General features: G+C 39.9%; 1 protein-coding gene across 1 annotated transcript in view; it reads left to right on the forward strand.

The window, feature by feature from the left end:
• The window catches only part of LOC115510160 (ubiquinol-cytochrome-c reductase complex assembly factor 1), a 102,463-nt gene that overhangs the window by 46,230 nt on the left and 40,235 nt on the right, over positions 1-15,998 (forward strand). The window contains exon 7 of the mRNA XM_030309717.1: positions 11,462-11,570. Coding sequence (XP_030165577.1) covers positions 11,462-11,570 — 109 coding nt within the window. The remainder of the gene's footprint in view (positions 1-11,461; positions 11,571-15,998) is intronic.

Here is a 15,998-nt window from a genome sequence, read left to right on the forward strand (position 1 = left end):
GATATTACTTCTCACAGTTCTGTGTATTACTCTTAATTTGTATCAATAAATGTTCATCAAGTAATTGATGTTCTCAGATCTAACTTGACTCGCACGGCATTTGGAAGGGTCCTGGCACTGTCTTTTGGTTGGGTGAGAGTGGCAAAGCTCTGCTCCTGCTTAAGTTTCTCTGGGTTGTTACATGTATGTAGCTGGAATTTATGTTGGCGTTACAAGTGTTAATAGAGTTGTAGAGACTCCTCTCAAATTTGTCATGGAAACACTAGTACCTTCTAAATGCAGAAGTTAATTTTAGAAGATGGAATTGGATAAATAAAATTAGAGTATGCCTATGATGGAGATGGAATGTGGAGGGAGTAAAATGCAGTTTGTATTTTAATTTTAATTTTTTATTTTTTAAATTAAAAAAAAATTTTTAATGTTTATTTTTAAGAGAGAGAGTGTGAGTGGGCCGAGGGGCAGAGGAGAGAGAGGGAGAGTCCCAAGCAGGCTCCGGCTCCAAGGTGTCAGCACAGAGCCCGATGTGGGGCTCAAACTCACAAACCATGGAGATCATGATCTGAGCTGAAGTCAGACAATTAACCGACTGAGCCACCCAGGCGTCCTGCAGTTTGGATTTTTAAAAATTATTTTAGGGGCGACTGGGTAGCTCATCAGTTAAGCGTCCAACTTCAGCTCAGGTCATGATCTCACGGCTTGTGAGTTCGGGCCCCTCATCGGGCTCTGTGCTGTCAGCTCAGAGCCTGGAGCCTGCTTCAGATTCTGTCTCTGTCTCTCTCTACCCACCCCTCTGCTCACACACTGTCCTGTCTGTCTGTCTCTCTCATATATAGATAAACATTTTTAAAAAATCTTAAAAAAATTATTTTAAAGTCAGGTGTGTCATAAATATAATTACCAAGCCCTTTACATATGTTATCTTTTATTTATTTACATGTATTATCTCATTCATTATACAACTACTTTATTCTTGTTTTATATGAGGGATCAGAGGTTTATATATGAGGGATCAGAGGTTTAGAGAAGTCAAGAACTTGTCCAAAGAACTAGTTAGTACATGGTGGAGAGAAAATTCTAAGTGTGGATCTGGCTACTCAACAGTGTTAAGTGCTTTCCTCATTGGTAATTAAAACTACCAAAGTAATTAAATAATTGCTGATTGATACTAATACTATTTAATATTTATTAATACTATTTATATTTAAAGTACCTGCTTATTCTTTTTTTTAAGTTTATTTAGAGAGAGAGTAAGCAAGTGGGACAGGGGCAGAAAGACAGGGAGAGAGAGAATTCCAAGCAGGCTCCGAACTGTCTTGAATTCATGAATCTTGAGATCATGACCTGAGCCGAAATCAAGAGTTTGATGCTTAACTGACTGGCGCCCCAGTACCAGCTCATTATTAAACATAAATCCATAAAATTTTAGGGGCACCTGGCTGGCTCAGTCTCTGGAGCATGCAACTCTTGATCTCAGGGTTGTGGGTTCTAGTCCTCCATAGGGTGTAGAGAATACTTTAAAAAGGGAGGAGGAGGATGCTGCCTGGGTGGCTCAGTTGGTTAAGCGTCCAACTCTAGATTTCATCTCAGGTCATGATCCCATGGTTCATGAGTTCAAGTCCTGAGTTGGGCTCTGCACTGACAATGTGGAGCCTGCTTGGGATTCTCTCTCCCTCTCTGTCCTTCCTCCATCACACAAGCTTGCACTTTCTCTCTCAAAATAAATAAATAAACATTAAAAGCATCTTAAATCCATAAAATTATTACATCTGTTCTCCAGTTGAACCTGTCCTCACAGGGCCAGAGTGTGGGAGAGAGATATTAAATCATTAATAGAATACAGCTGAAATAGCATGATGAGAGGAAATGGCAGGGAGAAGAGGGTACATAATTTAGATGGGGGATGGGTCATTCAGGGAGGGCTTCACTGAAGAATGACATCTAAACTGATTGAGTAGAAGTTAGCAAGTCAAAAGGTGCATGAAAAGCATTGCAAGTAAAGAGATCTAGTGGTTCAATCCTTTTACCAGCTGGGCCCTTTTTAAATACGAAATTTTATACCCAGTCACCATATATGCATAGATAAAGAATTGCTGTTTGGGTTGAGGAAGTGAGAATGACCTGTTCACTCAGGTCTTCACAATGTATGCACTGGTAAGGGACTCTTATGTAGCTCTGTGGAAACTCAGACCACAGTTTAAAAACCACAGATCCAGTTCAACCCTCTCATGATTACAATGGGGAGACGATTTTGGCAATTTTAAGGAATTTGTTCACAGGCCTCTTCATCTGTAATGGAGGACCTGAGATCCAAATCTGAAGCTAACTGCTCCTTCTCCATTCAATACTTGGCTTCCTGCTTGAGTGTTCCCCTTTAGTGGTCATGGAGATGGGGGTTTCTTCCCGTGAATATGAACAGCATGGCACTGATCGCCAATGATACGAAATTGTTTCTTGGTACTCACTCTCTTTGTCCTGGGAGAGGCCACAAGTAAAGTAGACCTGAGAACAGTTCAGAGTGATAAGCTCTGTGTATAGCAGACCCACAGATCTTATGGGAACACAGGGGAAGGGGGACTGCCTGGGGATTGTCAAGACAAGCAGTTGCATTGGCCTCCTGGGATCTAGAACCAGAGGACATGGGATCTTAAGGAGTTATTAGGAGATTAAGAAGTAATTGTAAGCTACTTTTTAAGATACTCCAGGTGATTAAGATTGATAATCACTGATTGATAATCAGAAACAGGACAGAAGGGAAACATTTTGTTATTTGTTTTTTACTCTTATTTTGTTTGAGAGAGAGAGAGAGCATAAGTGGGGGAAGGATAATGGTGGAGCAGGGAGAGAGAGAGAAAGAGAGAGAGAATTTTAAGCAGACTCCATGCCCAGCGAGGAGCCCAACTTGGGGCTCGATCCCTCAACTGTGAGATCATGACTGAGCTGAAATCAAGAGTTGGACGCTCAACTGACTGAGCCACGTAGGTGTCCCTGTTTTATTTTTTAATTTAAGATGGGGAAATACTGGAACATTTTTATAAAGTCTGGGGGAAGAAGCCTCTGACAAAGAAGACAAGGAAATAAATTGTGCAGGTGGGAAGGGGTTGGAAAACAGACTGGTCCCAGTCTCAGTCCAGCCAGAGAACTGCCCTTGGCAGACACTCCCAGCCTTTGTAAGAGGGCTCTTCAAAATCGCCACAGCAGTTTTGATGCAGCTGTAGGGCTTTCAAGCTCATGCTGGATTCTAGCAACTTCAGATCTGCTATATATGGTGAGCCCTGGCCATGTGCACATCCTTTCTCTCCCTCCCCCAGCCAGTCATTCTGTTCAAACACACAAGTAGCTTTTGCCCAAACCAAAGGCCTATGCAGCATCATTTTGTCAACACCGCATAAACTAAAAGCACTGGTACCTGCTACCCAGGAGCTTGGTCTCTTGGGTCCGACAGGCAGGCCACAGGCCGGGTGTAGTTTTTGGAGGAGGCTCACTGTCAGGTGAGATGGCTTCAGGAAGTGCCTCACCCCACTTGTCTGTTTGCCCACAGACGGTCCTGTGGCCCCCATGCTCCCCACATAAAGGTTAAGCTTCATTGGGAGGGAGTTTAGGAAACCAGGTGGAGATAGCCATGTACACAGCCCCGGGAAAGGGTAAGCATGCCAGCTCACAAATAAATAAACTCATTCATTAGCACACTGCTGAGGCTTGAGTGTGGGCATGTAGGCTCTGCTTCCTTGGCCTCGGCTGATGGCAGAATAAGGGAAACAAGCTATGTGAAAGTCCCCTTTGGGATTCCTTCATTAGCAGCCAGAGTGACAGACCTGTCTTGAATGCCCACCAGTCTTCATTGAATTCCAAATCAGATCCACTCTGAGCAGCTTATAAACTACCATGAGGGAGAAAGAAGGCCAAACACAACTGGTATTGTCAGAAGGCCCAAACAGAGCAAGTGGGACGGGATACTCGGAGCTGCCAATACATGGCAGGAGGTCAGTGTCAAGAATAACAAGAATTCTTCCCTCCCAGATTTAGGTAGAGAGGAGGAAAGCATGGCTAGGACTGTTGTTCCTTCGAACTCTGCAGGCAGTGTCGCTGCCTTCTTCCTTGTCTGATCTAGCAGGGAGAGGCTCTTGGAACTGTGCTGTCACAGAATGGGGGAAATAGCTGATAGGGACACTGACCTGGGAGACACTGTGGCTTAGGGGAAAGCAGAAGTTCAGGCTTCATTCTAGCTCTGCTCTTTTAAGTACTTAAGTAATTATAAAATACATTTTAAGACTTTCCAAGGATTAAGAAAGGTGATCACTAAAGGGAGAAACAGGATGGAAGGGAAACTTTCTAAAAATTTTTTATTTTAAGATAGGGAAACACTGAACATTTTATAAGTCTAGAGGTAGAAGCCTTTTTAAAAAAATTTTATTTAAAAAATGTTTTTTGGTGTTTATTCACTTTAGAGAGAGAGAGAGAGAGAGAGGGAGAAAACGAGTAGGAGAGGAGTAGAGAGAGAGGGGGACACAATCCGGAGCAGGCTCCAGCTCTGAGCTGTCAGCACAGACCCCGATGTGGGGCTTGAACCCACAAACCATGAGATCATGACCTGAGCCGAAGTTGAACACTAACTGACTGAACCACCCAGGCACCCCAAGGAAGAAGCCTTTTTACTTCCTTCTCTGCTTTCCTCAGAGCATGAGTGTTCTTTTTTGTGAAATGAGAACCGTTAAACTAGGTTGAAAGAGTGAATGCAAATGCATTTTTGAGTGACAAGTCTGATATTAGAGGGCGCCATCAGTGACAGTAATCATTAGTATTATTTGCCTTAAGGTAAAATTTTATCTTAGCCCTTTGTCTTTTGAAACTCCTAGTGAGTGAGTCTTTTTCCCCTTTTCCCCTGTCTCTGTGCTTACCTTTCAGTGATAGTTGGGAGTCAGGACTAGGGCTTGACCACTCCTTTTTTTCTTTACTTTGCTAGCTGAGTTATTTGCTTTCCTTATGTGTAAAAGATATCAGTATTATTTATGAGCCACTGGGATCACTGAGAGACAAGGATGTACTGTGAAGCTCAAAACCTCAATAATAAGTTGTGGGTTTAAGAACATCATCAAACTTGGGAGGGGTAACTGGAATTGCTCCTAAACAGAGAGTAGTTTATATACAGACTAAGTCCACACTCAGGGTAGGTGCTTAGTAGATACTTGTTAAATAAATGATTAAATTATTTATTTAATAACAAGAATGTTTTTATTACTAGAGTCTCTCTTTGTAAAAAGATTTTTAAAAGTAATCTATTTTTGGTCACCTGGGTGGTAGAATTGGTTAAGCATCTGACTTTGGCTCAGCTCATGATCTCATGGGTACATGAGTTTGAGCCCTGCATTGGGCTCTCTGCTGTCAGAGCAGAGCCTGCTTTGGATCCTCTGTCCCCGCCCTCTCTCCCCCTCCCCTGTGTGTGTGAGCTCTTTCTTTTTCAGAAACATAAAAAAAAAAAGTTTATAAAAGGTAAAAATAAAAAAAATCTATTCTTTAATTTTTTTAATGTTTATTTATATTTCAGAGAGAGAGAGAGAATGCATGCACGCACTCGTGAGCTGGGGAGGGGCAGAGAGAGACAGAGACAAAATCTGAAGGAGGCTCCGGACTCTAACCCACGAGCCATGAGATCATGACTTGAGCTGAAGTTGGATGCTTACCACCCAGCTGCCCCTAAAAATAATTTCTTTTTTGAGGAGTTTTAGGTTTGAGCAGAAGGTTATCTCTCTTTAAAGTTTATTTTGCATTCTTTAAATTTTTTTTTTTTCAACGTTTATTTATTTTTTGGGACAGAGAGAGACAGAGCATGAACGGGGGAGGGGCAGAGAGAGAGGGAGACACAGAATCGGAAACAGGCTCCAGGCTCTGAGCCGTCAGCCCAGAGCCTGACGCGGGGCTCGAACTCACGGACCGCGAGATCGTGACCTGGCTGAAGTCGGACGCTTAACCGACTGCGCCACCCAGGCGCCCCATTAAGAGCAATTTTTATTATGTTTTATTTAGCAGGGAGGTGTCTCCCCCTCCCCCGCCCCACTTTCTTCTCCACTTTCCCTAGAACAGAGCTCTGAAATTATGAAGTTGAATCAGTAGTAAAATGTAATTTGGCTTCTCAACATTTAATTTAAACATTTATTATGAGGAATGTATCCATGATGGAAATTGAAATAGAGCTATCCTGTTCTGTTACTTAAACCTAGTGTTCTCAGTTGTTGTGGAATGTAGTTTCCTTAGTGACTCAGACTTAACTGTTGTACAGTCAGAGCCTGTGACGGGTGCTGGCTTTGTTTTGTGGTGGGCACCAGGGTCATCATGTCTTTTTCGTGTTTGTTTGCCATTTTGGATTTGCTTCATTCATTGTCTTTTCACCTGCCAGTGTACTTTAACCTTTTCTGGATGATTTGGGGGGGTCCTGGTAATGCTTAACTGTAATTTGCCAGACTGTCTTTGAGTTGCGCTGGGTTGTTGAACCTCAGTTGCTGTGCTATTGTGTGTGTGTGTGTGTGTGTGTGTGTGTGTTTGTTTTCAATATATTTTTGGTTTCTTTCTTTCCTTTTAGGCTGCCAATAGTTACTTTTTGTTGTTGTAGGTATTCTTGCCTCAAGTTAGCCAGTCTTCCTCTTCTGATAGGCTTTTTTTTTTTTTTTTTTTTTTATTTTTTATTTTTTTTTTTTTTTTAATTTTTTTTTTTCAACGTTTATTTATTTTTGGGACAGAGAGAGACAGAGCATGAACGGGGGAGGGGCAGAGAGAGAGGGAGACACAGAATCGGAAACAGGCTCCAGGCTCTGAGCCATCAGCCCAGAGCCTGACGCGGGGCTCGAACTCACGGACCGCGAGATCGTGACCTGGCTGAAGTCGGAAGCTTAACCGACTGCGCCACCCAGGCGTGATACTAGTTTTGAAACTATAACTGCCCTTGTGAAAATTAAATGAAAGAAAAAGAGAGTAAATGGATTCTAAGATATGTACTAGTCATTAGAGGCGGCAGAAAAACAGTACAACTCTGGGACAAGATTATCAGGGTTCAGATCTCACCTATAAATCTAGTGGTTTGTAACTCTGGACAAGTTACTTCTCAAAGACTCAGTTTCCTCATTTAAAAAGTCGGGACAGTAGGAAGACCAGCCTTGGACTACACCAAAAGAAAAATCTTTTGCATAGTGAAGGAAACCATTAACAAAATAAAAAGGCAACCTTCTGAATGGGAGGGAGAAGATATTGACAAATGATCTATATGATAAGAGGTTAATGTCCAAAGTCTATAAAGAACTTCTATGACTCAGCATTCCACCACAAATAAATAATCCAATTAAAAATGGGCAGAGGACCCAAATAGACATTTTGCCAAAAAAGACATGTAGATGGCCAACAGACACATGGAGAGATGTTCAGCCTCACTCATCATCAGGGCAGTGCAAATCAAAACTACAGTGAGATAACACTTTACAGCTGTGAGAATGGCTAGCATCAAAAAGACAAGAAATAACAAGTGTTGGCGAGGCTGTGGAGAAAAGGAACCCTCATGTACTGTTGGCAGGAATGTAAATTGTATAGCCACTGTGGAAAACAGTATGGAGCTTCCTCAAAAAAATTGAAAACAGAAATCCCATATGGTCCAGGAATTCCACTACTGGGTATTTACCCAAAAAATGAAACACAAATTTGAAAATATATATGCACCTCTGTGTTTATTGCAGTATTATCTACAATAGCCAATATATGGAAGCAGCTGAAGTGTCCATTCGTAGATGAATGGATAAAGAAGATGTGGTGTGTGTATATATATATATATATATATATATATATATATATGCAATGGAATATTACTCAGCCATAAAAAGGATGAGATCTTGCCAGTTTCCACAACAAGGATGGACCTAGAGGGTATATGCTAAGTGAAATAAGTCAGAAAAATACAAATACCGTATGACTTCACTTATGTATGGAATCTAAAAAAACCAAATGAATAAACAAATAAAAAGCAGAAATAGCTTCATAAGTACACCGAACAAACTGATGGTTGCCAGAGGGGAGAGAGGTTGGGGGATGGGCAAAATGGCTGAGGGAGGAGTAGGAGATACAGGCTTCCAGTTTATGGAATGAATAAGTCATGGAGATAAAGGATACATCATAGAGAATATAGTCAAAATGGTATCGTAATAGGGTTGGATAGTGACAGATGGTAGCTACACTTGTGAACATAGCATAATGTATACTTTATGGTCTGAGAAAATCTGTGCCTTTTAAACCTCAGAAGGCAGGTGTATTAACAAACTACAGAATTTTCAAATAAATGAAGAATTCCATTACCTCACTATTGCTGTTGATGAATTAACCTCTGACGACACTTAAGCATCAAAACACAGTGTCTTTTCAGGTGAGAGGCTGACATGAGTGATTTGATTAAGAAAATTTTATGGAAAAGGACTATTGAACTTTCCCTGGTTTGTTTCTGCTTTGGAATACATTCTGTATCATGTGAAGAAGCCAAGTCTTTTTCCATGACCTGTTTTTATTGTTATAAAGTATTATTTCTTAGGCACTAACTGGGTTCAGAGGTTACAAATTTAAAATCACAGCATAAGCCAATCTCCTGGTTGGAAGGGATATTAAAGATCATGTAGTCAACTTGTCAGATAGCTGAGTTCTCACAAAGCATTTATTCACTCTTCAGAAGTAGGCACGTTCTGTGTCTTGGGCTTATTCATTCCATCATTCAAATCTCCAGAAACTTCTGCTAGAAAGTTATTGTTTTCAGTGCTCAGTGTTGAGTGATTCTTTCTTCCCCTGTGGCTTACCCTTTGATTCTGACTCTTAACTCTTGGACAAATAGTCTAATTGCTTTCCTACAATATTTAAGGCAACTCACCTGTTTTTCTCCAGGTTATAGATCTTCTGATCTTTCATCTCTTCCTTTTGTCTCTTAAAATATAATATTCAGGGGCACCTAGGTAGCTCAGTCAGTATCGCTTCTCGGCCTTTTGGCTAAGATCAAGTGTAGGTAGCTCAGTCAGTAGAGCATCCAACTTTGGCTCAGGTCATGATCTCGCAGTTCATGGGTTCAAGCCCCACATCAGGCTCACTGCTGTCAGCCTATCAGTGCAGAGCCTGCTTCAGATCCTCTGTTCCCCTCTCTCTGCCCCTACCTGCTTGCACTCTACCACCCAAAATAAGTAAATATTAAAAAATAGATATGTATATATAAAATGATATTCAAAACTCTGGGCAGTATTTCAAGCAGAGTGACCTGTGCTGAATGGAACAAAAATGTCACTTTGCACATCGAAGATATTGTATTTCCATTACTGTATCTAAAATCACATTTATTTGGGGGGTAACCTCATCATTACCTTGACATCCTTTGAAGTCAGTTGTCAACTTAAGCCTATAAGGCTTTTTCACATGTAAATGGGCATGACTCACCTATCTTGTACCTACAGTTCTTTTAGACCCAAGGGCAGGACCTTAGGTTTATCACTGTTCAAATTCATTCTGTTAGATTCAGCCCATTGAAACGGTCTCTTGGAGTATTTTTGGTTCATGGTAGGGTCATCCAACATATTTGTCTTCCTGCCCAGCCCCTTGTCATCTGCAAATTTGGTAAGTATGTTTTCTTTTCTACATCTTTAGTTGTTAACAGAGATGTTGACACAGGCCAGGCTGGAATCATTCCATTGTGCCATACGATTGCTAGTAGATTTTAATGGGCAAGATTTTTTTTTTTTTTTAACGTTTATTATTTTTGAGACAGAGAGAGACAGAGCATGAATGGGGGAGGGTCAGAGAGAGGGAGACACAGAATCCGAAACACAGCTGTCAGCACAGAGCCCGACGCGGGGCTCGAACTCACGGACCGTGAGATCATGACCTGAGCCGAAGTCGTCCGCTTAACCGACTGAGCCACCCAGGCGCCCCTAATGGGCAGGATTAATTGTCAGTTTAGATTGACTATTCCATAACTATAGCAGGAATTATCTTTTGGTGAGTAGCCCAGTTGTAGCTGCTTAAAAATTTAAATAAGAGATAATATGGGGCGCCCGGGTGGTTCAGTTGGTTTAGTGTCTGACTTTGGCTCAGGTCATGATCTCACGGTTCGTGGGTTCGTGCCCTGCATTGGGCTCTGTGCTGACGGCTCAGAGCCTGGAGCCTGCTTCAGATTCTGTGTCTCCCTCTCTCTCTCTGCCCTTCCCTTGCTCGCGCTGTCTCTCTCTCTCTCCCTCAAAAATAAAGATTAAAAAAAAATTTTTTTTAATTTAAGTAAGAGATAATAGAAATAGGGATGTTCATTGAGATTAGGAACTAGTTTGGAAAGTTGATGACCCTGTTTATATTCTTATATATAATTAAGTATAATATTATATTTACTATTTAATAAAATAAAATATAATTCTTATATTCTTATGGAAAGTCTTAAGAAGAGAGCTTTATGGGCTAATTAGAGGCAATGTGGTATAGGAGAAGCCCTAAACTTTGCCCTGAGATGTTTTATTCACTTACTTATTTAGCAAATAATTACTAAGTGCCTACTATACTTAAGCCCTGGATATAGAATGGTTAAAAATAAAAAAAAATTCAGGCTTCATCTTTGCCTTCAGTGGAACTTATATTCTCATGGGGGAAATGATTTGATAATTACATAGGTAAAATCATCATACTTTCTGTGATCTGTGTTCTAGGTAGGTGCCATGCCTAGACACACACCTTGTGTGTATTGTGTATGACAAACAACACAAGTCATATATTTAATTTAAACACTTCTAGTAGCTCCATTTTAAAAAGTAAAAAGAAATATTCTGAAATTAAGTTTAATAGAAGGTTTCATTTAACTCAGTTATATTTAACTCCACTTATATGAAATAATATGTAAGCATGTAAGCAGTATAAAAAATTTGAGATATTGTAGTCTTTTTGTTGAACTAGATCTTCAATCTTAAACTTATACCACATGTTAGTTGGAACCAGTCACATTTAAAGTGCCTAATAGCCACACGTAGCTAGTAGCTTCTGTGTTGGACAACACAGCATTATACCCATCTTTACAGACTACTCTATGGTATTGGGCAAATTACTTTCCATCTTTAGGACTCCTGTTTTCATTCAGTAAAATGACGGATTTTGACTTGCTTATCTTCTAACAATTAAATGTGTGTCCTTTTCATGTATGAGAGTGCCTTCTGAGGTACTGTAAATAATCTCTCTCTTGATCTGGGTGTTGCTTACATGGCTATATATAACATGTAAACATCCATCAAGCTATATACTTAAGATTTGTGTGCTGTTTACAGTATCTGTGTTATACCTCAATAAAAGTGTTGTCGTTTTTTTTAATAAGATCATTTCCAGTTTTCTTGATTCTGTGTTCTTTGCTGAAGTTACCCATTACACATGTGTGATATAAAAAATGCAAACAACCAGTTACTCTTTATGTCTTTTTCCCATCCAGGATGTGTCTAGTCCGAATGAAACAGGAAGGCCGGAGTGGGAAATACATGTGTCGTATCATAGTTCATTTCATGTGGGAGGATGTTGAGCAGCGTGGCAGAGTCATGGGGGTAAGTAAATGCTATCAGATTCTGGTCCCGGACAACTCCAATGAGGGATTGCCTGACTTGAGTTGAAGTTTTATCTGTGGTAGAAGGGCTTTGCTTTTAGATTTCTGTGTAATGCTGCCTAATGTCAAGTGGTAATTCAGCTAGAGTTGCTTCTGCTTCTGTGGAGACTGACATGCCGTGGACACTTTATGTGTTTGCACACATTATTATGGTTTGTCAATGTGAGGACATCCTGTGCATGGAAATGAAATTGTTAAGCCCAAATAATGGTGGTAGGAGGGAAGGGATGGGTTTGTTGAATGGAGGAAATCAAATAATAATTGAATTTTAGGACACTATGCCTTTGACACCAATTCAGTGTTTGAACCAGTTCTCCTCTAAATTAGTTTTGATGGAAATACCCTGGCATTGGGCCTACACTGTCCTCAGGAACTGAAAAACAAGTCCTTCATCGCTTAACCTAGGCTAATTCAGCATCGTATCTGCTGAAAATGTACATTAGTACATTTAATAATTAACCTGAGAAAGGAGAATATATAGCATATATATAACATAGAAGGTAATGATAATAGAAACATGACACCAAAACATTAGAATACAGTTGGTTATACAAAGAGTAATCTTTTCCTTTGTATATTATGTGTTTTTGTGTCTAGACCATATTTTAATAGATTGTAATCCTTGTTTTTTTCCCATTTCATTGCCTCCCAGTTGGGACCATCTAAAGCAGAACCATCAGAAGGGGTCATGAAATGGGTTAATTTATTTTTTGTTTTTGTTTTTGGTTTTTTTTTTTTTTTTTTCATTACAAAGTTCTCCCTATGGGCTGAGGAGTAAACAAAGTTTATGTATGTATTATACAACTCATACATATTCATAGAATAAAAATCAAAGAGTAACAAGCGTTTAATGTAGAAACAAGTATCTCTTACCCAGGCGAGCTCCCCCAGAGTAACCTTTGTTAATAGTTGATGTGTATCCTTCTGGTTGTTTTCTATACAAATGCAAAGGTATAAATGTATATTCTTTTAACACAACACAGATGGGCTTCTACTACACACAGTTTTGCATCTTGGCTTTTTAACTTAATATATATTAGATATGTTTTTACTTTACAATTATTTTTAAAATTCAAAATATTTTAACTGAGATTGAAATCTCCATACTCCTCAATCTCATTCCTGGCCAGTTATCTCCTTTCAAGAAGTAGTTACTGATCCATTTTAGTGTATATCTTTTAAGGCTTTTTTCTGTGTAATTTTCTTACAGAAAATATGTAGTATTGGTTTTGTGTTTATATGTTTTATTATACATGATATCATCCTCTATGTGCTAATGTGTAATAAATATGTACTTAGTTTTTTCACTCAACAATATGTCTTGGAGGTTTTTCCATGTTGCATAGGAGTTAAGTGGGAGGTTGTCCCCCATGTTTTATTTATAGTAATTATTTTCACACACTCCTATGTTATTGTCTGATGGTATCATGTGCTTACTCTTTGTAAAATTGTGGTCTTTGAGACTAAATCATGGAAATGATGGTTGCCCATTGAGAGCGTATTTCCAAATTCTCATGTCTTTGGAGGAACTGCATATATAGGAAGCACAGAGGACATGGGTTTGTTTTTAGTTGTCTTCAATAACATTTACATGCCTTTCTCTGGGACAATAGAACGTTGGCATTTATGTTCATTCTAAGATGATAGCATATGTCAGAGTTTTATCTGCTATCATCATCATCATCATTTGTTTTGGAGATAGTGTGGATTGACTGTCTTTGTAATTGTGTTCTTTGGTTCCTTGTTCATGTGACTAAACTTTCTGCTGTCTTTGCTGCCCAGAATGGATCGTCAGCCTTTAAGCTATATGTGCAGCTTGGTGTTCTGCATGCCCTCAAGTACTTACTGTCCAACGCTGTGGCAGCACACAGTGGACATGGGTGGTGCTGCCAGTTTCAGATCACTTAATGGTAACCAGTGACACCCCTGGCCAGCCAAAGCCTTGGCTGTCTGACGTACAGTGACACAGTAGCTCTTCTATTAGTTAGCTTGTTTTTCTTATCACTATTGACTAAACCCTGCTGGACATTGGACTGCTGGAGCCATGTGGGCCACAGCTGTCTACAACGTGAATAGCTTCATGAACCATAGGTACTGACTTTTGAACTATGGAAACCTCTTAGTTATTACCCTTCCACCATGAATTTCCTTTGGACCTCCATATATATCTCCATCACAATCTCCAACACTTTGAACCTTCTTCTGTGTTACTTTATAATGTCACTTTTACTTGACTGCATGCTTAATGAAGGCAGGAGACCTGTCTTAATACTTTTTTGCTTACATAGTAAACATCAGATGAATAAATACTTGTTGAATGAATGAATTGAACTTAAGCCTCTGGAATTCTATTTTAAAGCCAACTTATCAGATAGATGATACTTGATTTATTTGTTTCTAGTCCACATATACATCAGTGCAGTCCTGCAGGAATTAGTTTTTCCTCTGCACCCCCCTTCCCATTTTATCCAACCATTCTTCTTTCTGAATTGTTCTAGATATGGTGCTGCCCTACAGAGAAGTGTGTTAGATCAGTGTCTCACTTTTTATGTGCCTGTAGTCCACCTGGGGATCTTGTTAAAATACAGATTCTGATTCTGTAGGTTGGGGTGGAGCCAGAGACAGAGAGTCTACATTTCTAGAGAGCTTCAAGTGATGCCAGTGCCACAGGTGGAGCAGGGTGAGAATGGGGCAACCACACTTTGAATAGTAAAGTTTTCGATGATCCATAACACTCTCACAAGTTACAGACTTGTGAGTTCACCTGCATGAAGAGAAATGCCAAGCCCCAGTTTAGTTACAAAGACTATAAATAAAAGATGGTGGTTTAAAAATAACAGAGGTTTGGAAGAGTTGGGAAATTACTATTATTGCTTTTCTGTTTTAATTGACTTGATCCTCCCCCACCCAACTCATGGTATAAACAGGCAGACTCCCTTTATGCAGGCAAGAAAATTGTTAACTACTTCTCTGTTGTGAGTGTGATTGTATGTATAGAGGGGGTCTCAGACTTCTGTGTGCGTACAGCCTACAGAAATGGGAAAGTTAGGGACATGTGGCTGGAGAAAGTAGTAGGGAGCCAGTGTGGCTTTGTTCTGACCCTGGCTGCCAAGTCTTTCCTCTTCTGTGCTTCAATTTCCTTAAAAAAAATGTGGATTATTGGGGTGCTTTGAAAATCTGTGATTTGAAGGTGGTAATTTGTAAATCTTTCTCTGTGTAATTTGACATCCCAGGTGTACATCTTTAAGAAAACTCATATAAAAAGTAGAATTCATAAGACTGATCAACGAAGTGGTGATTTTTTACATGCCAAATAATTCTTAGAGGCTATTACTTTGAGTGGAGCCATTTGCAATTAATGATGAATCAGAAATTTGAATCAAGAACTCCCTTGAAATTAGAATTGCAGTCTCATTTAGTGAGGACATTTTCATTTAAAACATTTTTGCTTTTTATCGGCTTTTAGGAGCCCAACTATTGTGAAAAACAAGGCAGACTCATATATCATTAGTGAAGTCGGTATAAAATATAAGTGTTAAATTTGAGGTTACAAAAATCACATCAATAATTTAGAGCGTTCTAACTAAAAAAAAATTATTTGGGATTTAAACATATAAATTAGCTGTGGAAATAAAGTTCATTATATCACCTCATCTGGTCTTGTTTTATTTCATTAACTGGTTCTTAAAAACCTTTGTGAGCTGAGTTGCAGCTGAAGAGGTTGGAGACCATTTTTCCTTGGGCCCTTGCCTCACTCCTGAGTGTTGGTAAGAGTAGAGAACTAAGACTTGACGCAGCTGTAAAAACAGACAGCGCCTTTGGCCTCAGCACTTTCTCCTGGTGCAGGCACATTTCAGATGTAAATTTCACTTTCTGCCTCTCCTACTAATGAAGTAAGTTTCTTTTGCTGGGTTTGCAGCCAGGTGTGTCCAGTCTTGTGGCTAACCGGGGCGCTTTAGTTAATTTTTCCATTTGTGACATTTCAACCAAACTTAAAAAACAAACATAAAAATTAGCTCAAGGCAGTGGCTCAAAGTGTTAATGGTAACCTTAGGCTGGCTAAACGACTTCCTCTCAGTTCTGCCCTGCCAGACATCTCCACCTTGTGGCTTACAATGAGCAGGTTTAAGCTTTCCAAGCTTTGGAGACGGGTGGGAAGGAGTAGGTAAGAAATTCCAAGTTTATCCTTATCAGTGGTCCCTGGCATGCCAGGTGTCTCCTCTGGACTTCAGATGATTTCTTGCTAGCACCTTTCCAGAATAAGGATGAACCTCTCATCACTTCAAGGTCTTCTGTTCTCTTCTGTAACAGAGCTGCTTCATGGGGTGGTGCAAAGGGCCTAGAAAGAGGTGGAGGAGCTGTGGGCTGA

Source organism: Lynx canadensis, chromosome A3 (genome assembly GCF_007474595.2).
Source record: "Lynx canadensis isolate LIC74 chromosome A3, mLynCan4.pri.v2, whole genome shotgun sequence".
NCBI lineage: Eukaryota > Metazoa > Chordata > Mammalia > Carnivora > Felidae > Lynx > Lynx canadensis.